Raw genomic sequence first — 24,759 nt, forward strand, 5'->3', positions numbered from 1 at the left:
CAGACATGTCTGGAAGGGGCAGATAGCATTGCCCTCAACCCACACTCTGGCTTGAGGGGCTGCTGAGAGTCCTGGGCAGGTGCTCCCCAGCCATGGGGCTGGCAAGGGCAGGCTGCAGCCCGGCACAGCCCTGGGATACACCCTGTGAGGTCCGACCCCCACATCCACCCCAGCACCTGTCCATCAGGCTGTCCCTGAGAGACTTCTCCACCCCAACCCGCTGCTGGAGCCCACTGCCTTTGACAAGTCTCTCCAGTGGAGGTCTGACAGTCTGTTTCAGGGGAAGGGGATACGGGGGGACCACAACATCTCAACGTGGTGTTTGAAATGCTTGTCCACATCCTGCTTGGGTCCCTGACGCGCCGGCTTGCTGGGCGGTGGGGATGCTGTGAGCTGAGATCAGCACCCATGGCACGACTCCACGGACCCCACCTGGTGTGCTGCTTTCTCCTCCTCCACTCACCAGGGACCTCAGGTTTCTGGAAACACTTCTCTCTGAGCTGTGGGAGTGCTATTCTGCTTTCCTGGGGGCTCAGAAAAGCTGGCAGGGTGTCTCCAAAGAGCCCCCTCGGCCCCTGTCCTTGCTTCCCTCTGCCCACCGGATCAGGAAATGCCTTTGTGGGAAGGTCAACGGATTTGTGACAAAGTGGGACAGTCTGAGGATAATCCCAGAGCTACAGGGATATTCATACTGATCCCAAATTGCAATTCTGACTTCAGTCTAAAGCTGTTTGCTTTCTGTTGCTGTTCCATGCACAGTAACACTGACTGCAATGCCTTCATGCTGACCCAGGATGACAACGTGCGGGGATGCTGGCATCAGCTCTGCTGGAGAGAAGGAGATGTGATCAGTAGATCCATCAGGGCCATGCAGATCATTCCTGGCCCAGTGCATTGTTCTCTGATATTTTTCCTTTATGATGTGTATGTCTTATTCACATTCACTCAATTATTTAGACAGAATAAGTGTTCCTGCTTAGGTTTAGAACCTATCATCTCATCAAGCATGGCCATTCAGGAGGTTGTCAACTGCATGGGAGATCCTGGTGAAATTCCCCCTGAGTCAGGCTGGAGCTCAGGCTTTAGGATGTCTGGATGTGGATGTGGATTCAGCTCTTCTGCTGAATGTAAAGTACTTCCAAAGTCCTCGGGAGCATATTAAGATGATTTTCCAAGGCTGCCCAGAGTGGGTGTGGAGTCTCCTTCTGTGAGACATTCAAGACTCACCTGGACACATTCCTGTGTGATCTAGTCTGGGTGTACCTGCTTTAGCAAGTGGGTTGGACTGGGGGATCTCCTGAGGTACCTTCCAACCCCAACCATTCTGTGATTCTGTGTGATTCTGTCATGTCCTGCCAAAGGCTGGGGCACAGTCTGGAGAGGCAAAGGTGGAATTTTAATCCTCTTGGGAAGAGGGAGGTTGGTACTTCTGTCCCCTGCCACGGGTGAGTCTGCTGGTCACTTGCACTGCAGTGTAACAGGAGTTTCTGCTCTCACCCTGCTCCTCAGGCTGCTGGATGTGAACTGGTCCACGGGCAGATGCCAGAGCTCCTCTGGATCTGGACTTCTTCAGTGTGGTGAAGGAGCTTCAAGCAGCTTTGCTCACTGCTGCCGCAAGCAATAGTTTGCAGGAAAAAGGAAGGTGTCAAGGCAGTAGCCCTGTTTTTGACACTGTCTGGTTTTGAAGCATTTGATTTCTCTGGTAGCTTTCAGTTGACTGAGGCCGAGGACACTAATTACAGAAGTGCGGCACAGAAATCGGAGGCACGCGGGAGCACCATGGAAAAAAATGGAACATATAAAAGACATGGTTTAATCAGAACTGAAAGAAAGATAAATCTCAGAAGAGCTAGTGACTGATCTGCTACTGGAGAACTGGCAGACAGAGGCAGTGAGAGAGGTCTTGTTGCAGAGCTGACTCCAGGCAGTGCAATTAGAATTTGCCAGGCAGCAGAAGTCACCCTGTCCAGAGTGACAACTTTGAAGGGTGAGTAGCATGTAGCCTTCACAGACACGGTTGAAAACACTTGACACCACAAGAGTGACCCGCAGCAGAGATGAGAGCAGATCTGAAGGCAGGAATGAAGCCAGCACAGCACCTGGATGCTGCATGGACCATGATAAGCAGGGAAAGCAGAGTGCTCTGCATTTTGGAGAGGGGCGGCAAATGCAGGAGTCTGCAGGCACCAGCAGATGCACAGGAAGGATAAAGAAGAAAGTGACCAGGCTATTAGCTCAGATGATTTCTTCAAAGGAGCAAAGGGCAGCACTGCAAGAGAAGTCAAACAGTCTCTAAATCTTCAGGCCAAGGCAACTTGCTTCACTTTAAATACATATATTTGAGAGCAAGCCAGAAAGTATCTCTACAAAAGGAGCTGCCTCTGTCAGTGGTGAAAGTCTTCTCTCTGCTACATGTGGACATCATCTAACTGGGCCACAGGAACCTATTTCTGCTAGCGTCATCACCCAGTCAAGTGTCCCAAGACCCAAGGGCTGTAACTGGAGAACCAAAGGAATGGAAGATGTTTGGGAATGTCCTCCTGTACAGCCAGATGAGAGGACCAAGGGGCATGGAGTCTGCCTCAAAGGTTTCAGTGGCCAGATGGGGATGAGAGGGCCTCAGGGCACGGCACAGTCAGTACAAGAGCAACTGGCAGCAGAGCTGCCTTCAAGGGCAGCCTATTGCCCAAATACTCTCGTAGGACACCTTGAGACCCTGGCCATGCTGTTACGAAGGTGAATGACTAGCTTGTTGAGAAGGATTTCTAAAGATAATTTGGAAAGACGATATGGACCTTGGGGTGGTGCCTTGTTGGGCTGAGATGTCCTTGAAGGCAGACCAAAGCTTTGGATGGTCTCTTGCCAAAGGCTGGTATCCTGTGGGACCTCAGACAACACAGCAGGGCCTCTGCAGTGGCTGCCAGCAATGGGTGAGGAGCTTAGCTGCAGTGTCCTCAGGATCACATACTGGAGAGAATCATAGAATCATTTCAGTTGGAAAAGACCCTCGAGATCATCAAGTCCAACCATTAACCCAATGCCATCAAAAAACCGTCTCCCTAAGAACCTCATCTCCACATCTTTTATACCCCTCCAGGGATGGTGATTCCACCACTCCCCTGGGCAACCTGTTCAACAAGTCATGGGGAATCGAAAGTGATTAAATCAGCTCTGCTTGAGGGTCTTTTTATTTTGCCTTATGGAGAGACTGTTTCCAAAGACAGAATGGGAAAAATTATATATATTTAAAAATTAGAGGCAGTGTTTTGTCTGTCAGAACAAGAGGAAGATGACTGCTGGGTGAATGTCCTGCCAGTTCCTGGTCACCTGTCTCAGGCCCTGTAATATCTGGGTTTGATGAAGTTCCCTTCTGAAGCTGCTTGACTTCAATTTAGCCCGAATTCCCCAGACGAGAGGATAAATAAATGTCAGCCATGCTGGGGGCTAAGTAAATCTCATGATGTTTGAAAACATGTCATGGGGAAAAGTGATGCCAGAAGCTAGCAATATGACCTCTTGCTCCTTGACCTGCTGATGCCACTGTCTTCAGATGAGCAGGCAGCAGCGTGACACATTTTGGTCAAGCTCTTGAAGACCATTCAGGGGCAAAGTTGAGATCAAAACCCGGAGCTGAGATGACAGAGCCGCATTGTGGCTGGTTTAGCTGTCAAGAGGCTGTGGGCTGGCAGCCAGAGCCGTCCAGTGATGCTGTGTGCTGCCAGCCTTGGCTTCTGTAAAGCACAGTGACTGTGTTGAACAGCTCCTTCCTCCCCTCTGCAGCTTGGATTTGCCTGTGTTGGCTTTCGGGAGCAGCAAACAGCCTCCTGCTGACCCCAAGCAAGAGAGGCTCTGGAAGAGAGATGTGACTTCTCCTCTGCCTCCAGCTGCAGGGGTGGTGCGGTCATGCGTGGTCGTCCCAGCAGTGATGCCCCAGCTCCCAACCAAAGGCTCAGTTTTGTCTACATCAGATTCCCAGATGTGAGTCCTTCTCTCCAGGTGAAACACATTGCGTATCCTCCCTAACCCTTCACCATCTGCCCTTGAAACATAGATTATATTCCTGACAATTTCCAAGTGAAACTGTTAATTAGTTCCTGAGACAGTATTAATTAAATACACGCTCTTCACAAAATTTCAATTTGTTTGTTCATCTTCTGTTGACCCTTGAACTAACGAAGGGCTTTTCACTGACCCCTCATGCCCCACAGGGAGTTAAATCTCAGTGAAATAGAGTGGATGGTTGAAGAAATTAGGCTGCAATTCCACAAGGTTATCCAAGGTAACCAAGTTATTTATAACTTTGTACAATAGCCAGGACTGGGTGGGTAGCTCCAGTTCTTCCTAAATAGTCCTACATCCAACATCCAAGTTGGTGCAGGGTTTGGAGGGGAATCCGTGTGAGCAGCGGCTGCAGTCCCTGGGTTTGTTCAGCTGGAGCAGAGCAGACTGAGGGCAGAGCTCATGGGCTGCAGGTTCAGCAGGAGCAGGAGGGGCAGGGCTGAGCTCTGCTCTGTGACAGTGACAGAGCCCAGGGAACGGCAGAAGATGTGCCAGGGAGGGTCAGTGGGACATGAGGAAAAGGTTCTTCCCCCAGAGGTGCTGGACACTGAACAGGCTCCCCAGGGAGGTGTCACGGCCCAACCTGACAGTGTTCAAGAAGAGACTGGACAACGTCCACAGACACACGGGGTGACCTGTGGGGTGCCCTGTGCAGGGACAGGAGATGGAACCCATGATCCTGGGGGTCTCTTCCAACTCAGGACGTTCTATGATTTTATGATCTCACATGAAGGAACATGGCTTCTGGGCAAGACACAGGCTCCACACTGCAGGACAGACACCTACACGGGGTAATAAATAGTCCCAGCTGGTGGCAAGGTCCCTGACGCAGCTAGACTTATCAGAAAAAACAAATTTTAAACCTGAAACTGCATCTGGGGATCCTGGGACGTGCAGCCCAAACTGAAGGAGAAATCTTGGCTTGGCACTGGTCTTTGCTGTTGCCAGCCCCACTTTTGCATGCAGATGGCCTGTTCACAAATTCCTGAGGTGACAGAAGACAAGGGCAGAGCCCAGCTCTGTGAAAGCCCAGCCCAGGCAAGCAGGACCTGGGTCTCACTGGCCTGGAGCCGATGTGCTGGCAGCTGGTGCCCGAGCGGTGCCCCTCTCTGCAAAGGGGCAACCCTGCCTGAGCTCTGAAGTGTCTGCGGCTGTTCCCATTTGTTTTGCTATTGTTCCCTGATCACTCACCCCATTTTGAACAAAGCTTTGTTTGGTTATTTTTGCAGTGTCAAAATTAATTTTGAAGAGCCTCTCATTGTCAGCTTTCAAAAGGATTATGCCTGTGTCTGCCCAGCTCTATAATTAAGTCTCTTTGAGATTTCCACTTCCAGCAGAAACAAAGCTCTTGAAATAAAGCCGGCAGTTAGGCAGCTATCGGTGCATTTTGTTGGCGGTGCAAGGAATGCCTGCAATGGGTCTTTTCTGCCCATCTTGTGGCTCTGCCATCAGCACTGGGGGTTTGGGATCAAGCAGATACCTCTTGATGGGATGGCAGAGGCTGGGGATGTTAAGACTTGCTGTAACATGGTTCCAGAGGCTGCAGGACATGGAGGTGACTAGTGTGGGTTGTTCCATTTTGGTTTCTGTGTCATTGCCAGTGTCCACAGACAGGCTTGACCTCTGGTCTGGGAGTCCTGAGAAGAGACAACCATGGAAATGCATCCTCTAATCCTATGGAGGATTTGTGTTCCTTAGCACTTGTTTTGGGTTTGAGTGCCTTGGACAGCACTTGACTGCTTGCTGCTGGAGAAGCCTGAAGGTGCAGGGCAGGGTAAAGACAAAGCTGGTACCAGGGAGCAAGACAGTGACCGTCTGTGCAAAAAGAGGAGGTGGCGGTGGGTAGCAGGGCATGGGGATGGAAGTGCCACCGCCATCTGACAGACACGGAGCAGTTCATCTGTCCATGAGGGATAAAGCCCTGGAGGCAGGAGAGACCAAGTCATGCACATGAAAAGAAAGAGCAAGGACAGAGGGGAGTGAAGAAAAAGGTGTAGAACCCTTGGATTCAAGAAATGCAAGGGATGCTCTGGAGCAGGATGGTGCCCGGGTCCCGTGTGGTGGAGGGGCACTGAATTGGGCTGCACGCCCAGCTGTCCTGCAGGGAGCCTTTGTTTTCCCAAAGTCTGAGTGTTTCAAACCACCTGCTCAGACCTCAAAGCCATTCCCTCCTGCAATACCAGAACTGCTGTGCTCTGGAGACTGGGATTAAATACACGCAGTGCTGCCTGGACTAGTGGCAGCTCCTGTTTTATTAGCTCCAGCTAATATTTGTTTGTTTGCACCAGCTTTCCTGAGAGAGCAGTGGGGATGTCCCTGTGTCCCTTTCTTTTCTAAACACGTGTACCCTGGACGGGGATAGGAGAGTTCAGCCGGCTGCTCCACTGCCTTCCTCCACAGTTTCTGACTCTCACAGTACCATGGGCAGCCTTGTGTTGTTTTCAGACGCTTTCAAGCCCCGGCTCCTGGAGGCATATGATGATGACAGTAAAGCCTTTGGCCCATGTGACTGTGCAGAATGGAACCACATACATGGCAAGGTTAGAAACTGGAAGACAAGGGAGTGATATTAAGAGCTATGAGGTACACTTGTGGCTTTTGTGCCATTTTAGTGCCTGATTCATGTGTTTTGTTTCCTGATGTGGCTTGAAAGTGTTTGGACTGGACTGTGTTGCATCTCTGCTCCTTCAGCCAGCAAAGCATCACTATTTGGGATGTCTTCAGAGAAATCCAGAGGCTGCCACATCCTTATCTGGGTGTCAGAGCTGCAAGTGTGGGCTGGAGCTCCTGCAAGTGTTCAACTGGCCACATCAAGACTGCGGCCAGGCTTGAGAGCCTGTGCAGAGCACCCCAAAACCTCTGCTCTGCACCCTGCGTGGCCCCAGCCCTGCTGTGGCATTACCTGCTGTGATGACTTCCCTCCAGTGCTCCCCACAGCACCATGAGAGATGGTGTCTGAGGTCTGATCTCTGAATGCAGAGAGAAACTTCAGAAAGAGGAACAGACATTTCCCAGACCTCCCTTGAGACAGGCCACAGATACATTTTTCTCCATGCTTGGAGATGCTTGAGGATCATCAGGACTTCCTGACACATCCATTTCCAATGGGCATCCCATCCCTTATCCTTTGGGATAAGGGCTGCACTATTGCCAGTGCAGGTGATGTTTGCAGCCTGTGCCTGGGGGTTTTGTGGTGATTTCACTTGTGCTAAACTACTTCTGACCCTCATCCCCTCTTCTTCTCAGGGCCAGGCTGCCCCATCAAAGCATGAGCATACATCTCCTTTTGGGAAACATGGACATGGTGGGGCTTGGAGATGTTGGTATCAAACTAATGGTCCCTGAGAGGCCCCTGCTTTGCATCTCTATATAACCCTAGTCCCTAACAGCTTCATAGCAACTGTACACCCACCTTAGGGAGCAGGGACTTAGTTCCACTTCAGCAAGACAGAAAATAGGCAAGAAGGCAAGCACAACCCTGGCACTCTTGGATAAAAGAACATTAATGCCGTTAATATCCAGCAATCAGAATTTCTTAGCGAGAGAACAGTGCTGCATCCCCTTCCCTCCTGCTCATCCTCTGCTTGTTTAATGAAAATCAGAGACAGCCATTAAAGAGCTGCTTAGCATTTCAATACGTTTAATATCCTCACTGATAAGGGGACGATGGATATTACCAAAAGGCCTTTCTTAAACTCTCCCCTTCTGCAGCCAGTCCTCCTGGCTTGTGTTTGTCTCAATTCCAATTCCAAACCATCTCCTTCAACAAGGAAAAATTATGATAAGATTATTTTTTTTTTAATATAAAGGATATTAATACACAGCATTTCTGATAATGACAAGGAAGAAAGGCATGCCAGGCCTCCCCAGCTTTGACCTGAATTAATCGGGCACTGATTGCTCAGCTGGCCAGGGGCCTCCCACAGTCATACCTCATCATGAATGATGCCAAGGGCTGACCCTCTCCAGTGTTAATGGAAGAAACCAGGGACCCGCCTGCAGTGATGGGGAGGGATGCAGCATCCTCTGCCTGGCCTCGGTGAGGGATGAACGACCATAGCATCTCATGGAGGATGCTGGCTCCACAGCCAGGCCATGATGGGGGTACTGTTGAGCCCCAGGGAGTGCTGGACAAGCAGGGACTGCACCAGTCCGGCTGCTCCCCAGGGCAGGCACCTTGCCAAAAAAGAGGCCAAACACATTAGGAAAGGGAAAACCTCAGGGCACTGGAGAGGGTAAAGAGCTGGGTTCAGGCTGCCCCAGGAGGCAGGGAAGAGGGAAGATGTGGTCCATCAATGTTCGACCTGGCTGCTGAGCAATCTGTCCCAGACCCAACACAGCACGAGGACCTGCAGTCACATTGAGGTAACACAGGTATTGCTCCAGATGAATTGTTGTATCGATATAGATAACTTGTCAGCATGTTTATGTAACAGATGCCAGTTTAAAGGACTTTCCACATGCATTGTTACATGAGGTATGCTGGAGTTCACTGGGAGGTACTGCTAACAGCTCAGGCTAAGGCACCAAATGCAAGTTTTGCTGGTGGATGCCAAGCCATGTGAAAGTGCAGAGAGAGGATGCACTACTCACACGGGTCCTGCACCCACCTCCTGTCCTGCTAACCCAGGGCTCTGCTGAGGAGGCCAGGGCAGAGGGGAAGGGGAAGGCAGGAAGACCCCGAATTGTTTAATCAATCCCTTTTTTAAAAGGTTCTCAGATTCAGGGCTGTTGCCTGTGCCAGAGGTGGAAGGGTCATTGTGCATGACCATCTGTGTGGGGAAAGCCCCCCCCAGGACTTCTGTTCCCCCACACACAGGAGGGCACAGCTTTGCCAGGAAGACCCCAGATTTCTGCACAGTGTTGCCTGTGCTTGGGCACCCGCTCAGCTCATCCTCCTTCTTCTCATGCAGGCACCTCGTGAATGGGACAGGGATGCACTTGGGCTTGCAAGAGGGCACCTATTTCCTGTCAGCTCTCAGTAGTCCTTTCCCTGGGGAATGGCTGTATAGCAAGGGACAGATAGATTGTCAGGCACCAGAGGGTTACAGAAACCTGCAGCACAACTCTGCTCCCTGCCTTGAGCATCTTCTTCTTTGCGGGGGTGGGAGGGGCTTCCTGGGTCTGCTGGTGTCCCAACACGGAGTGACATGGGTCCTGGAGATGGTGCCATTCCCTTAATGACTGCCACCCGTGCTGCCCGCACCAGCCCTGACCCAGAGGCACCTGGCCCTGCAAATGCTGCAGGAGAGCAGAAGTGCCCGGGCATTGCTTTCCTGACCTGGAGGAGCAGGGACACGGGGACAGGCGGGGCTGCCCTCCCCACTAGCCCAGGCACAGATTCACCCTTGCAGGGCTGTGATGGGCAATCCCTGGGCATAAAGCTGAGTGGAAAGGGCAATAGCCACTCAGGTCTGAGCTGCTGAGTTAGCGAGGAGGCTGCGGTCTCCCCGGTAAAATGCACAATAGCCTGGGTTGTGGTAAAAGGTGGTATAGCTGGATTCGTCTCCACTCCCTGTCTGAGATGCGCTTTCCTCTCTCCGCAGCATCTATAAATATCCTCCCCATCTCGGTGACAGCCAGGTGCAGGACCACGTCTGAGGGACGTGGCGATGGCAGGAGACTCACTGAGGAGGCAGCAGAACGCAGTGAGACGGGGGAGGCAGCGGTGGGCGCATGGCGTGCCCCATCCAGCTCAGGCCAGGGACAGGTGGTGGGGAGCACGGGATGCAGGTGTGGGGAAGGGTTGGGGAACCTGGCATGATGTCCTCCATGTGTCAACTTTCCTGGGCTGTTCGGGGTTCCTGGGATGCCTTGTGACTGGGTCTGTGGCGGCACGTGGATCCCGGTTCAGAAAGGATCCATGTTTCCAGACAGGAGCATCCCAGACCCTTTGAACAAGTACTCACATACCGTACTAGTGCACGTGCAATAATTATGCACACGTGGCACATCCTGAACACAAAACCAAGTGTCCAGTGAAACCTGGATGCCTGTCCCTACCCCCACAGACCTTTGATGCTCTGTGTGCAGGCACTGCGTTGTGACATGCAGTTCACACTGAGCCAACACCATCCTCCACCAAGGCTCAGCACCCTCCTGTGCACACCACTGCCTGCAGGCACCCCAGCACACCCCATCCCCCCTCTCCAAAGCTGTCAGTGTATATGAGAGGCCTCACATTCCCTGGGAGGGATGTGGGGCACACTATTCTGGAGTCACTGTGTCCTGGCTCCTGCAAAGCCACTTTACACTCTGCCCTACAACTGCAGCTTCTGTAGGATCCTTGGTCACAGCAAAGGCAAAATCCTTAGGGAGGTGCAATATCAGGTTGCCCTGGGTGCCTCTGCAAGATCTGGAGGATACACATTCCCGGGGCTGGGGACCAGGGAACTTGGGAACCTGTGTGAATGCTGGGGTTGTACTGCAGGGGTGCAACCACCATGGCATTGGTGCTGCACTGGGCTTCCTGGTGGTTTGGTGTTATTCAGGAAACCACCAGCACCAACCCCTTTGCTCCGAGGCCCATTTTAAAGACCACTGCCCGGCTGCACCTCTGACCTGACAGCACCACTCAGCCTTTGCCAGCTGCCTTGGGAACTGCTGGAGTCCCCCCTGAGCCGTGGTTGTATCCCTGTTTAAGCTGCTCTGCAAGCCCATCCCACAATACCACTGATGACAGGATCTCTCCAGTACTGTGTCTGGACGGACGGCTTCCCAGACAGACAGAGCAAAAAACCTAGAGGGACCTGACACCCTGGGCTGTTCCCAGGTCCTGGTGATGAGTGGTGCAGACATGTCCCTGCAGGCACAATCCTCATCTGCTCTGAATGGGGAATTGTTGCCACCATGTGCTACAAGACAGGCAGGGACCCCCTCTCACCCCAGCACATAGGAAGCTGCTGACAGTGCTGTGAGGTGCCCCAGCATGGGGTCCAGCATCTGTGGGGAACACACTGGGATCAAGGGCAGGATGGAAGGTGTGCAACACCCTGCCTCCCTCCCCAAGCCCACTGAGCAAGTCTAGGGTGAGCTTTATCCAAGGGGTGGCCTGACACTCAACAGAGAGGTTTGCCTGTCCTCCTGCATGTGCCTTTTCCTGGGGTGAGGTGCTGGGGACAGGAGAGGGCTGCAGTCACACATCAGTCCCCTGGCCATGAGTGAACAACCCTACCACTTGTGGCACAGGTGGGAGTCAGCATCTGTGGTTACCATGGGCAGTTATTAGTGATCATTCAGCATTTAGATGGGGAAACAGTCGTGGCTGCTCTAGGGGGTCTGTTGACAGATGCCGACTGTTTAATGCTGAGCAAGGTACTCGCACAGCTCGGCAATTCTGGTGGCTCCAAGCAAGAAGGATGCAGAGGCTTCCTCAGCAGGGCAGTGGGGAGGATGCTCTGTGCTCCCAAGGCAGCCCGGACCCCTATCGCAGGGCAGCCCTTGCCCAGCAACTGGCATTCCCCCCCCACCAGGACAAGCTGCATCCTCGTAAACTCCGCTTTTGAAGGGCTTAGCCCTGTCTCAGGTGGCCAGTGCAGCTTCAAACAGGCTGGGTCTTGTCAGTCCTGGCTGTGTTGTTCCTTGGTCCCACTGCCTCCGCTCAAGGGTAAGCAGAGGGTGTCTGTCCCAGGACAATGTGGCATGAAAAACATCAAGAAGAGGGATTCTGCCTGTCTTCCCCGGCCCTAGACCTGCAAGGGGAGCACATGCAAGGGGTTTTCCTCTCCATGCATCCCAGGACTGGAGGGCAACACTGTTCCCTTTACACCTGATCCTGACTGAGCATGGAGCTCCCCACCGGACCACAGCTCAGGCTGCAAGTTTGACTCTGGCAGCAGCTGGACGAGAGCAGCAAAGAGGGATGAGGAGAGTGAGAGGCAGCGGGGGCTGCTGGAGCATCAGGAGGGAGGGAGGATGGATGGTGGGGGGAGCGGGAGCCCGCTGTCCCGATGCTCGGGCTGGGTACAGCGTGTGTGTGTGGCGTGGGAAGGGGGGCTCGCTGCAGAGCCCACCCACCCCATTGGCTTGCGAGCGGTGACGGGCAGGCTGCTCCCTCCCTGCCGAGCCGCTTTCCTGTGTGGATGTGAGCAATGTGCGCAAAGTGCCTTTGCATGAGCCGGCGTGTGCCGTAGCTCCAGGCACTTGCTCGCAGAGGTGCTGGGATGAGCAAGGTGGCTCTGTCCCACGACTGGTGGCCCCACCAGACCATGGCATGGGCACAGAGAGATCTGACATCCTCGCTCTCCATCGTCATCGCTTTGGCTGCCTGCCTCTCCGCCACCACCAGTGAAGGTAGGAAACGGGGTGGCCCTGGCACAATGAGCCAGTGTTGGGGGGACCCACAGGATCACTGTGGCTGTTTGGATGCACCTGCATGGGTTTGCTCGTTCTGCCGGGCTCAGCTTCTCCCTTCTCCCAGGGGAGTGCAGCTCCAGGATCCTGCCTGCGTGAGTTTACTGATCCCAGAGCTTTTGCATCGGAGGCTAAACTTCAGAGCTGGGCTGTGGGACTTGATTTCTGCAGCAATGCTGCCAGCTCTGCTTGGACTCCCCTGCAAGGGCTCTGCTGCAGCATGCAGGGGTGGCTGCAGAGGGGACAGGGACGCAGGCACCAGCTCAGCCATGGCGATCCCCGTCACCAGAGCCGGCGGCAGCGCAGGGCCGTGCAGGCTGGCCCGTGGTGTGGCTGCAAGGGGGCGAGCGGGTGGGCACAGGAGGGTGTGCGGAGGGTGCAGGGGGCTGAAAGGGCACTCAGGTGGGGAACTTGTCATGAGGAGAAAGGCCGGAAACTTCCAAAGTGGGAAGCAGGGATTCAGCCAGGGACCATCTCCCAACATCTCGGTGTCAGCCACGTCAGGCCTGCTCCTGCCACCCTGACACTCCACTTTGTTGCCGGTTGCGGTCATCCTTGGCCCTTGTCAGCAGCGCAGTGCTGCTCCGGCATCTTGGGTCCCCCTCGGCTTCAGGAGAGCTGCTCCTGCTGCCTGCCACCCACCTGCTCGCCTGCCTCCATCCGCGCTGGCAGCGGCGGCACAGCTGCTTCCCAGGTCTGCTGATCTTCATCACCCGGAGATGTGCCGTTCCCACTCCTGAGCATGTCCTTGGCACTGGCAGCAGCATCTTTCCTCCCTTCTGCTATGCCTGAGAGCCACGACCAGCACAGCACAGCACTCTGCAGCGAGCCCTGGTGCTGGTGTCCCTACCCAGTGACAGCAGTGGCATCCCTCCCTTCTCCTGTCCCTGTATCCCTGCCACCCTTCTGGCATGCTGGGCCCATAGGCTGGCAGCACGATGCCTGGTGCACTTTGTGGCACCTCACCAGGCCGGGTCCTTGCGGCTACTGCCATCTTCCAACACCCACCCACACGTCCTCTCCCACTCAAACAGTCTTCCTCATCTGTATTACCCATTTCCAGCTATTTGCGGATCCTAACCCTGTTTTCTGCCAGCCATTCACTTCCTGGCACTCCTCTGCTCCTTTCCTCATCGTGTTTCCTGCCCTTGTGGGGGATGTGTTGGACTCTCACTGCTGAGGACAGGCTGTGTGGGTGCAGGATGGGACCCCAGTACCCCGACATCCCCAGCCCTTGCTCACCCTCTGCTCCATGGTGCAGTAACTCCCCTGTGCCCCGAGTCCTGGGCAGAGTGTGGTGAGGCTGCTGCCTGCGCTGCCCCGGGCTCCTGGTGCTGCAGCCCTGCAAAGCCAAGCAGCCCTGTCTGAACTCAGCCAACCCTGGGCATTGACAAGCCATGTTGGGGCCTCTCTGTTTTCCTCTGAGGAGGAGATCGCTGGCTGCTGGGGTGGGTTTTGTGGTGTCTGTGTGGACAGTCAGGCCCTGGACTGCTGTCTGTCTGTCCCCACTTGGGAAAGACCCAGGTTTCCCCCAAGACTTTGGAAAGGAAAGCTAGTCTCAATAACAACCTTGGTTGGGGGGATGCGTGGGGCTTGGGATGAGTTGGGCTTTGGGGAAGACCAAGAGGGATGGGTCTGGGTTGTACTGGGTGGAAGGTGCTGGATGGCATCGGGACAAAGTGTGGGACCCTGCAGAAAGCTGGTGGTGCTCTGTCCGCTGGCCCAAGGATGCTCTTGCCTCCACAGGTATTGGGACACAGCTCTAGGATGGCACAGGGCAGCTCAGTGCCAGCTGTGCCCCACAACATGGATCCCGGAGACAGGGATGTGGCTGCGGGCTCCTGCCAGCGCCCGGTGTCTTGGGGCGCAGGGATGGGCTGATGGCAGTGTCCGTTCCGCGGCGATTGTGGTGCCGGTCGCTGAGCAGCCAGGCATGGGGATGTGACTAGAAATGTGGAGAGATGCACAATGTCAAGCACAGCCCTGGTGTCCCCTGTGCACCGGTTGTGCTGGGCTTTGCTGCCCCGCGGCACGTGCGGGCCGGGCGCGAGGGTGCAGCCGTGGTGCGCACAGGTGCTGACCGGGACCAACGCTGTCCCGCAACCACGGCCCGCGCCTGGCCCTGCATCTCTGGCCACGCTACCCAGCAAGCGCAATGCTCATTTAGGAGCTGCAGAGTAGAAAATTACAGCCACAAAGCAAATTTAAGGCCGGCGTGTTTTGCACTCCGCGTGTGCGTATTGGGAAGCAATTGGTGTATAAAGATGTATGTTAACCTGAAGAAATGGCTTCAAACTGATTTTCTTCCCCATCTAAGAGCTCCCAATGCCTTTTTCTTTCCTGAAAGATTTGTTCCAAGAAGTTTTGAGCTTATATTTTTTATTCCTTTCAGTCTAGTGTGCAGTGAGTGCTCTGGAAATGGGAGGAAAAGGGAATCGCTGTTCCTTGGGAAATCCCCACATTTCAGCGCGGCAGCCATTGCAAAATGCCTTGAAAGCCAAAATTCATATTTTTTTCAAAATGAGTGAAAATGTGCTGGATGCGGAAGATTTTCATTTGTAGCACTGAAAAAATTTTGTCTGAAATCGTTAAATTGCTTTAGAGCAGGGAGGAACAAAAATTATTTTCAATAATATGAAGACAGCGTGATAGACTAAAATCACACCGAGTTGCACAGGCAAAAATACTAAAACGGATATTTTACATGACACCACAAATTAAAGTTAAATAGTAAAATATGAAATATCTTTTCTGTATTGAGCGAAAATCAGACAAGCAGAAATTACCACATTTGGGGCTTGGGCAGGGGGTGACAAAATTGTGCTTTCTGCCAGAAAATGGCACTTCAAATGCTGCTGCTGGAGTCTGCAGCCTCCCAGGTGACGCCTCGGCCTCAGCTCTGCCCTCCGTCCGTGAGGTGGGCGACCTTCATCCCCATCACAGCACAGACCCCGTGGCCCGCGGGTGAGCTTGAGTGGTACCTCGGTGGGAAACATGGTGCAGCGAGGCAGTGGGACGTGGGGACATCACCCCAGCATTTCAGGGCACGTAGGAATGGCTGAGGCAAGCAATGGGTGACGGGGACAGTGTGATGTGCAGGGACCATACTGGGGAGGATGCAGAGCTGGTGGCACAGGGATGCTCTCACTTTCCCCGCACCATGGGGTTGGTGATGGAGATGTTTTGTTCCTCTCTGCAATAGGGATGCACGGGCGAGCAGCGGGGTTGCCGCGCTGCCGAAATCGGGGGCCAGGGGAAGGGTTTGTGGCAATCTCCCCTGCTAATCTCTCGGTTGTAATCTCATTAATTGTCCCTGAGCACAAACAGAAAAAGAGGTAAAAACTCATCTGCGCATTTGTTCAATACTACTTTTCTACCCTTTCTGCGGCAATGCTGAAGTCGGGGCTGCGGGAGAAGCAAAGCTCTGGAAGGGAGAGGAAATAGCGTTTTCAGTTGTAAAGAGGCTGTGAGGATACCGTGTTCCCCCGTAAGAACAACAAGAGGTTTTTTGTACACAGACTTTCTGGTGACAGGCGGATGGAGAAGTATTAGTTTAAAACAGGGAGTCGATTTGGGTTATGTTTGAAAAAAAATAAATCATTTTTGAGGTGTGTAATTTTTTGATCGCTCACAAAATGCTGACATAAAGCAAATACTTCCATGATTTTAGGCAGACTCATGGGCTATGTTTTTGGTCTAATCTTCGTTTCCATCCTTCTTATATTAATAGCTTATAAAACTTCCAGAGAATCAAACCCCCAAATTTGCAGAAAAATAACACAACGATGCACGAAATGTGCTTATTCTGTGAGATTTTTTTTCCATTCTCCTTGAATTCTAGTTTCCTGAATTCATGAGGGGTTTACTTACAGTGAAAATAAATGGGCACTCATTTTGGTGACAGTGGAAATAGATCTGATGTATCCGAATTTAAGCACAACTGAAAAAACATTGAATCGCTACAGGAACGAAAAAGTCCCTATTTTTTCCAAATGATGAGAAACGATTAAGAGAAATATTTCAGCCAAAAGAAAAACAAAACAAAACAAAACAAAAACCCCCAAATGAGCGGCAGCCCCAGAAGGTGCTCGGCTGGGGAGGGAGGAGCGCGGCGCATCCCGCGCATCCCGCTGGGATATCTGCACGCCGGTGCCGGCGGGCAGGACTCCGGGGATTGCCGGTTTCATCCAGGCATCCTGACACCTCCGCTCTTTGTTTTGTTCAGATTCTGTGTTCCGTATGTCCCTGCTTGCCTTGCTGGCAGCCTTCGGTGCTGCCTTTATCTCCGGGGGCAAATCCATTCATATGATAACTCTATTCATACCCTGACAGTTTTGATAGTTTATTCTCCTAACCCCAGCGTGTTTGCATGACCAACTCTCAAAATTATTCTTCTATCACAGAGAAACAATTAACCCCTTCGGCCCTGGCGGTTCAAAAGTGAGCGGCGGGATCACGCAGTCATATTTATTTCGAAAAGAAACAAAAAGCCACCCGCGTCCTGCCTGCGCAGATGTAAGGTCACAAATAACCACATAAAGGACGTAACTCTGTTATAGATCAGGTCCAACCACACCAATAAAGCCTAACAAACTGTGTTTGGCCCAAGGATGCTGTCCAGAAAGGCATTCAATGTTTAGCTGAAAACATCAGCAAAGGAAGAGTGATCACTGCCTTTAATAATTTGTGCTAATGGATCATCAGCCTCAGCCTTAAAAAAAAAATGGACTCTTTAGACTCTTTTCCCTCATACAAATTTTCCTGTCTTCACCTTACTGCCATTTGTTCTTGTTAGGCTTTTCTTGCTAGATTATAAAACCCTGTTTTTCTCCCGTCAAAGTACACTCAGTGTAATCAGGTGCCGTGCACCCGTTTTGGGCACAAGCAGATCGAGCTCTGCACGTTCCCCTCCTGTGGTTCTTTCCTTCAGCCCCGGTATCGTGGTTGTGCCCGGGATATCTTCACCTCTATCTCCAGTTTCTCATATTTCAAATGCTTTAACCACGCCAGCGAGTGGCAACATCTCTGGGTAGACCAGGTCCACCCCAGTATCAAGGGCACACAGAAGGCACCAGATCCTTCCTCAGATGCAATACTTCTTGTGTTAGGAAATTCTTCCACACAATTTTTAAGGGCTCTCATGATATTTCATTACTGGTGGCAAGAAATATTCAGCCTGTCCTCTCAAATGTTTTTAGTATTGGTATTTTTGTCCGTGAAAATGTTCCATTTTAGAAAGCTATTTTTAAGAGAGCAAAGAAATTGCCTTTAAAAGAAATTAACTCGCTTTAAAAATGTCACTGGGGTTCAAACGGCTAAGCATGGTTTAGAGTGGCTAACCGGTGTGAGAGCAAAATACGTACTCAGAGAAATTAGGGAAAAAGCATCTGACAGCCTGAAAAACTGCCATCCAAAGCCCCCTCAGATAATCCAGATAAGTGAGCACATTTGCAAAAATCCACATTTCCCAAGTGAACCCTCCAGAGAGGATAAAACTTGAATCTTTGCCAGGGCTGCCGGACACAGGACTCAGTGGGAAGGGCACAGAGTCTTTTTCGGGGCACTGCAGGGTTTGTCCCGCTGACGGACCCTTGGGCTCTGCCACAGGCGCGGGTGTCCAGCACCAGCTCCACCCGGGTCACTGGGTGGCATGGGAAGTGGCTGAAGTGACACCAGGGAGTAACAATTTGGGGTAAGAAACCCATGATGTTCCGAACAGGCGGGAGATAACCGAGCAGGTGTGTGGTGTGCAGGTGAGGAGTGGAAGTGCTGAGGTGCACTGGGACAAGGACCTGGGACAGTGTTAGGGGCTTGCCTGGCATGAGCTTCAACTCCCAAAAAACACAGCAGAAGCCAGAAACCTCAGCAGCTAAAGATGAAAGTAAAATGGGATCTTTTTTTTTTTATACCCCAAAACCTTGAAGAAAGAGAAAGGGGAGTCAGGACTGACGCGAGGACAACGGCACAAACCTCTCTGAAGAGCGCTCGCATTTCCCTGAGTCTGTACTACAGAGGTTTTGCTTACTGAGAGCAGAAGAGGTGTATTTTGTGTTAGAAAATACTCCAGAATGATTTTTAAAGACTGTCACAATATTGCATTAATGGTGGCATGAGATATTCAGCCTGCCCCTGAACTTGGGTCTGCAGTTTGTTGTGAAGTGGGAAGTCCTGGTCTAGGGGCAGGTCCCTCACCTGTTCTTCGAGCTCCTGGGTTTGGGGACACTGGCCAGAGAAGCTAGAAGCTTTCCTTTGACAGCGTGTGAGTTGAACAGATCAGCTCACACGGGGCTTTAGCCAAACGAGATGCCAAGGGGTGGCTGTGAAGGGTGCGGGCTCCGCGCTGCAGATGGACGAGCCCGTGTCGCCTTGCCATCCCTTAGGCTGGGGACATTGTGATGGAAAGGACTCGCGTGACTCTCAAATGGCCAAACCCAGACCTGGGAATACCAGGCCAGCAGAGCTGTCCCCTGGGTCTGCAGGGACCTTCCAGGTGCCCTCAGCACTCCCCCTCCGCAGCTTTGCCGCAGTCCTGCCCCTTCCCCTGCTCACATCGGATGTTTCCATGGAATTTCTTCCCTCCCTGACCTTTCTCACCCCCCACCGTCCCCAGAGCCTTCCCACATCCTCTTCTGGCTTCTGCCCTGAATTACAACGAGTCCAGCAGCCCCTTGAGCCCAAAATAACTCCTTCCCCATCGGCACAAGCTCCTGGACCGGGGCACATGGAAACGTGCGCTCACCCCTCACTTTGAGCCTCGGATCTGGTCCCGTACACCCCGTTCTCAAGCCCTCGGACAGCCCATGTGTTTTAACACTTCCAGTCAGCTATTCATGTCCAAGCTTACCACGGCACTGTTTACACCGAAACCTGCGTGTGCCGCAATGTCGGGGTGCACACCGGTACTGTAACACCCTCCCGGAGGCGGGTAGGGTGCGCGCTTTAATTTGGGTTGCTTAAACCAGCGTGCTCAATTCTCCCTACTCAAACCAAGTGGGAAACACGAGCGTTTTTACATCTGTATTTTCTCACCTATATTTCTGAGAGAGAACATTTTTTTGTTGTTTGGCTTTTGATACGGGTGATTTTCAGGGGAAAAAAATGCTGCCTTGCAATTTCAAGGTTTTCAGCCTTGGAAGTACTTTATTCAGGCTATTTTGTTTTGGTTTGTTTCATTTTTTTACATTATTGCACGGCACCTCAGTCCTAGCACAGGTTATGCTCTCGTGCTGCACATTATCTTACATGATATCACGCAGGGTCTGGAAGGATCAGGTTGATCATTTTATTTTTAAAACCTGAACTGCAGCTTTTTGTTAGCACTGATTGAACAAACAAGCTTTCTTCCTACATCAAAGTATCTCCTGCTCCTGGTATACTGAAAAGGGGTGACCCTCTGGGCAGTCCTTACGGGTATTACCGCTCCTGATGCATTACAAAATGATATAAAATTAAATACAGAAAGTTCAGAGCAACAATCCAGAGGTCTGAGAAGAAATCCTGAAATGGGAATTATGGCACGTCCAAAAAGCAGCCACTGCTTTTTCGCAGTAATTGTCTGAAAATGTTTCTTTTTAATATTTTTGTTTTCAGCCTGACTCTGGCATTTCCAGAAATGTGGAAATCCCACATTCCTGTCAGATTTGGTGACATGCTTTGTATCTGCCTGCAATGCTTTCCTAAGTTTCGTGTCTGGGCAGCTGAGGCCAGCGGGTGCCAATGTGAGCACCATCAGCGCTGTGCACGGAGTTCGCGCAGCTCTGCGAACCCGCACCTGCTGGACAAAGCCCACCTGGATGTGGCCTCATGCGGCAGAGCACCGGGGCACATCACCTTGCAGCCGCGGTGCCGACCCCGATCCCTGGGGCACATCACCTTGCAGCCGCGGTGCCGACCCCGATCCCTGGGGCACATCACCCCACGGCCGCGGTGCCGACCCCGATTCCTGGGGTGCATCACCCCATGGCCGCGGTGCCGACCCCGATCACTGGGGTGCATCACTCCACGGCCGCGGTGCCGACCCCGATCCCTGGGGCGCATCACCCCACGGCCGTGGTGCCGACCCCGATTCCTGGGGTGCATCACCCCACGGCCGCGGTGCCGACCCCGATCATCTGGGGCACAGCCCCTGCGCACGGCTCCCGAATGGGCAGAGCTGACCTTCCCTCTGCTGCTTTTATCTCGAAGCCCCAAAAGCTGGCTTCATGTGGTGGTGAATAAATGGCTATTTTTCTTTATTTAAATATAAATATTGTCCCAGCGATGGGGAAACTGAAAGCGAAGCATCCCATCCTGTCCCCCTGCAATGCTCCGAGGCCAGTAAGACACAGCTTTGTGCTCAGTTTTGCTTCCCAAGTTGGAAAGGTCGTGGCTGCCTATTCAGCATGTCCCTGGATTAAATGGTGGGACACAAATAGCTGACCCACCCCGGCCCCACCTGCCCCTTCAAAGTCCTGCCTGAGCTTATGAGAAATGAAAGCCGCTGGCTCTTGTTCCCTTCTCTCAGGGAGCCTCTCCCTTCCCCTTTCCCAGAGCTTGACACTCTCTTTCTGCTGCGGATAACCCTCCCCATGTAGTTCCCCCAGCAAGTGGGGCTGGGGCTGTGGGGCTGCTGTGGGCTGTGCAGACCCACGCGGGGCTGTGGGGGCTGAACCGCTTGTCTGTGGGTAGCAGGGAGCAGGAGCTCCTAACCGGGCTGATAAGAGTTTAATTATCGATGCAAAAGGCGTTGTTGCATGGGGGGGAGCCTTGCTGTGAATCTTGGGAGGCCTTTGAAGTTGTGATAGAGAGGAACTGAAGCCCAAGGGAACAGGGCTGCTCCCACTGACCCTTCCTCCCCACGCCTGCGCTACAAAGCCCCTGCCTGGGAGGGAGATGGCAGAGTAATTAGAGTGAGGACCGCAGTGGGTTAACAATTAGTGAGGGAGCTCAGAGCCCTCTTTGGTCCCCCACTGCTCTTCTAGAAGCTGGGGCTCAGCGCATCCCACAGCTAACAACCCCGGGCTTGTCCCACCACCCCACTGCGCACCTCGGGCGGGCTGAGGGTCCACGGGCTCCCCTGGGCTGGGCAGCCCTGGGTCTCGTGGCACCATTCCCAAGCCTGTGGTGCTTGGATGTGGGATCCAAGGTGCCTGTGCCTTTGTTTGTAGGGTTGCAATATATCCCTGAAGAAGCTGCAGTCACCAGCACAAGTATTGGGAAGGGTCTCTGAGTACTCACTCTTTCTGCAGCACAAGAGATATATGGACCCAGGCAAAATGTACATCTGTTAGATGCTAGTCCCTACCTTGGTTTCCTCAGTCATCCCAAGCAGTGTTTGGGAATTTGGTAGATATGGGTACATGTAGAGATACAGTTACAGATATAGATTAAAAAAAATAAAATAAAATAAAATAAAATAAAATAAAATAAAATAAAATAAAATAAAATAAAATAAAATAAAATAAAATAAAATAAAATAAAATAAAATAAAATAAAATAAAAGGTTTTAATTATGCATGTACATCGTATACATACACCCAGTCTTTGACTCTTGCATAATCTGCATGTATGAGATTGCAATGTGCACTACTCACGCAACATTACATGATGTAACTTTAGGAAGGCGCGAGTAGGTCTGCCTTGCGTGAGACTCCGGCTCAGGACCCCAGTTGATGCTGGGGAAGCGACCTGCTCACTCCTAGGTGCTTCCATTTGAATGGGCAATCAGCCTTGACAGCTTTTCCACCAGTGCGAGAATTTCCCCTGACACCTCCTGGTGTTTTGGCTCAATACGCCGAGCCAAGGCCAAGGCACAGAATAGGGAAAATACAAAATGGTGCTCGGGAAAACAAAATGGAGCTCGCAGTTTGAGACTGATATGTGCAGACAGTCCATAACATCAAACAGAATTGCCCAGCTGTAGGAGAGAGGTCTCCCAAACCGGCACGTTTTCTGAGAAACATTTCGTCTGAAAGGGCTCCTTTGTGCCCATCTCGCTCACCCTCCGGCATCCAGAGCGGGCTTTTCCCGAGCATCGCCCCCAGAGAAGTGACACAGCCAGGAGGTCACCTCCATGGGGCCAGACGGGGCACTTGTCGCATGCAATGCTGTGGGTTCCCTTCGGTGTGGGTCTGTAGCCTTTCCCTGAAATGGACGATCAGGTTTTGGGTGAATATTGGTCTCTCCGTATCCAAGCACAGCGTGTAACAGTGCTGCTCAATGGATGCTCATATCCACAGAGAAGCGTGCTATACAATGAGTTAACACATGAGCTCTTGGACATGCAACGCCTTTACATTCATGCAATGCCCACTGCAGTGGGCTTAATGCATGTAACTCCTATGCACTTGGTTGAAACGCTTGATCAGGAATAAAATAAATATCTTAGCCCTCTTCCTGCAAAGAGGCACGAGTAATCTGCTCCACAAGTGTACTGCGGGGAATGCATGCTTGTCTAGTTATTCGTGAACCAAAGAACCCAAAAAAAGAGACAGATTCCTCATCTATGTGAGGTTGGTGGTAACCATATGGTCCACATGGTGGGATGGGGTGTACCAAGATGGCTCCAGGTTCCCCCGCACTGCTGTGCAGACACACCATGTGTCCGACCATGCCTATTCCAATCTCAGTGTCTTTTCCCTGGTGCAATGCTCCAGCTGGACCCCAGTCTATGGAGGCTTCTCATGCTGCCTGGAGAGCAGCAAGAGGCAGATGCATTCATTGCTGAGCACCTCAGCGTGGGAAAGAGGGTGCAGAGACCACAGCGGGGGAGAGAGAGGGTCTGCGAAAGCGGTCCCCTCCCCGCAGCCTGCCCGCTGAGGGTCACCGGGACTGTGCTCCTGCACTGCGAGCAGGGAAACTCCCGAGCCCGGGCTCCTGCTGGGTGAATTACCCAGAGAAAATAGGCAGAAAATCTTCAGATTAACAATAACAAATAAAAATGGATTTGAGATCTCCGAGGTAATTACTCCGTGCTGAGGGCAAGGGGCCTCTTTAGCAGTGGGAGCAGCACCGTGCAGGGAGTGGAGGGGCTTGGCCTGCTGTTGGGCCAATGGAGTCACACAAGAAACCCTGGAAATTCTTTCAAATTGTTCTGCTAACATTAATAAATGCCTCAAAAGCTCCTAATCTGCTCTGTCAGGAGCATGATGTCCGGGCGTTTCACAGCCAGCTCACGTCTCTACTCCTCTCTCCCCCTTCTCCTTCCCTGCCTGGTAATAGTAAATGAAAGTGGCACCCGCTCCTCCGGCTGCTGGGACCAGCATCACGCTGAGCCAGCCTCTGCTGGGGCTGGAGCCGCTGTCCTGACGTGCCCTGTCCCTGTCATGACAGGCTGGTGCCTTGCACTGAGACCTTCGTCCCTCCAGAGCACGGGGACTGGCTGAGACCCCGCGCTGCTGCAGGGACGTTGCACCAAGTTGCCTCGAGGTCCACGTTGGTGCTGCTTGAGGGTGAGGAAAAGCATCCAGAGTGGGCACAGCATCCAGAGAGGGCTTGACCTTCCTGGGCAACTGCAGGTCAGAGTGCTGGGGAAAGCTGAGGGCACTGGAGGTCCCTGGGGGAGCCTGGTGCTGATGAAGGGTGATGAGGCATGGGCACGCTGGTGTCTGTGCCTGCTGCACTCACTCCCAAAGGTCAGGGCACCTTGCTGGCCCCCTGTCCCAACCTCCATCCCTCTGGATCTGTACACTGGTGCTGGGGCTTGGGGTCCTTTCCCAGGTGCTGAGCAAATCAGAGGGTTATCAAGCACTGGCAAGGTTCTCTGCCTGATGCTGAGAGATGCGGGTGTGGGGCAGCAGATGACACTCAGGGGCAGCTCACCCTGTGCACACAGCAGTGCCATGGCACCCCGCTGCCCCCCGGCTGACACTGCACAGGTTTCCATGGGAATCTCCTGAGCATGTTCAAAGGCATCCTCGCCTCTCCCCACACAGAAGCTGCTCCCCTCTCCTTGCAGATTTGCCCGTGCCTCCTCGTTAAGCTGAGCTCCTGGTGGTGGCAGGGCTTTTGAAGGGTTGGCTTTGATGGGCCTCTTCACGCAGCCTTTCCTCCATGGTCTGGCCTCTCCAGTGGGGTGTCAGCCAGGACCATGGGGGGTCACTTTGTGCTGGAGCCAGGCACTGCAGTGTGTAATTACAGCAGCTGCTGGAGCGCAGGCTTCAAACCAGTGATGCTGAGAGGGATGTGATCCTACAGGGCTTGTCAGAGCCTCGGTAGGAGAAGTGTCTAAGTGAGGAACGATGCTCTGGTTGTATTGGTGTTGGCCCAGGGTGGGCCTGGTGGACAACTTGATGCTTGGAGTTTGTTTCTCCAGCTCCTCCTTGCTTTCTATCCCTTCTGACCTGCCCTGCAACCCTTTTGACCTATGAT

At 52.7% G+C, this 24,759-nt stretch overlaps 1 protein-coding gene across 1 annotated transcript in view; it reads left to right on the top strand.

Moving 5' to 3' along the window:
* The first annotated feature begins 12,113 nt into the window (after positions 1-12,113).
* EPHA8 (EPH receptor A8) overlaps positions 12,114-24,759 on the top strand; it is a 54,369-nt gene continuing 41,723 nt past the window's right edge. The window contains exon 1 of the mRNA XM_021301078.2: positions 12,114-12,351. Within this exon, the coding sequence (XP_021156753.2) occupies positions 12,222-12,351 (130 nt within the window). The 5' untranslated portion in view covers positions 12,114-12,221. The remainder of the gene's footprint in view (positions 12,352-24,759) is intronic.

This window comes from Columba livia, chromosome 21 (genome assembly GCF_036013475.1).
Source record: "Columba livia isolate bColLiv1 breed racing homer chromosome 21, bColLiv1.pat.W.v2, whole genome shotgun sequence".
NCBI lineage: Eukaryota > Metazoa > Chordata > Aves > Columbiformes > Columbidae > Columba > Columba livia.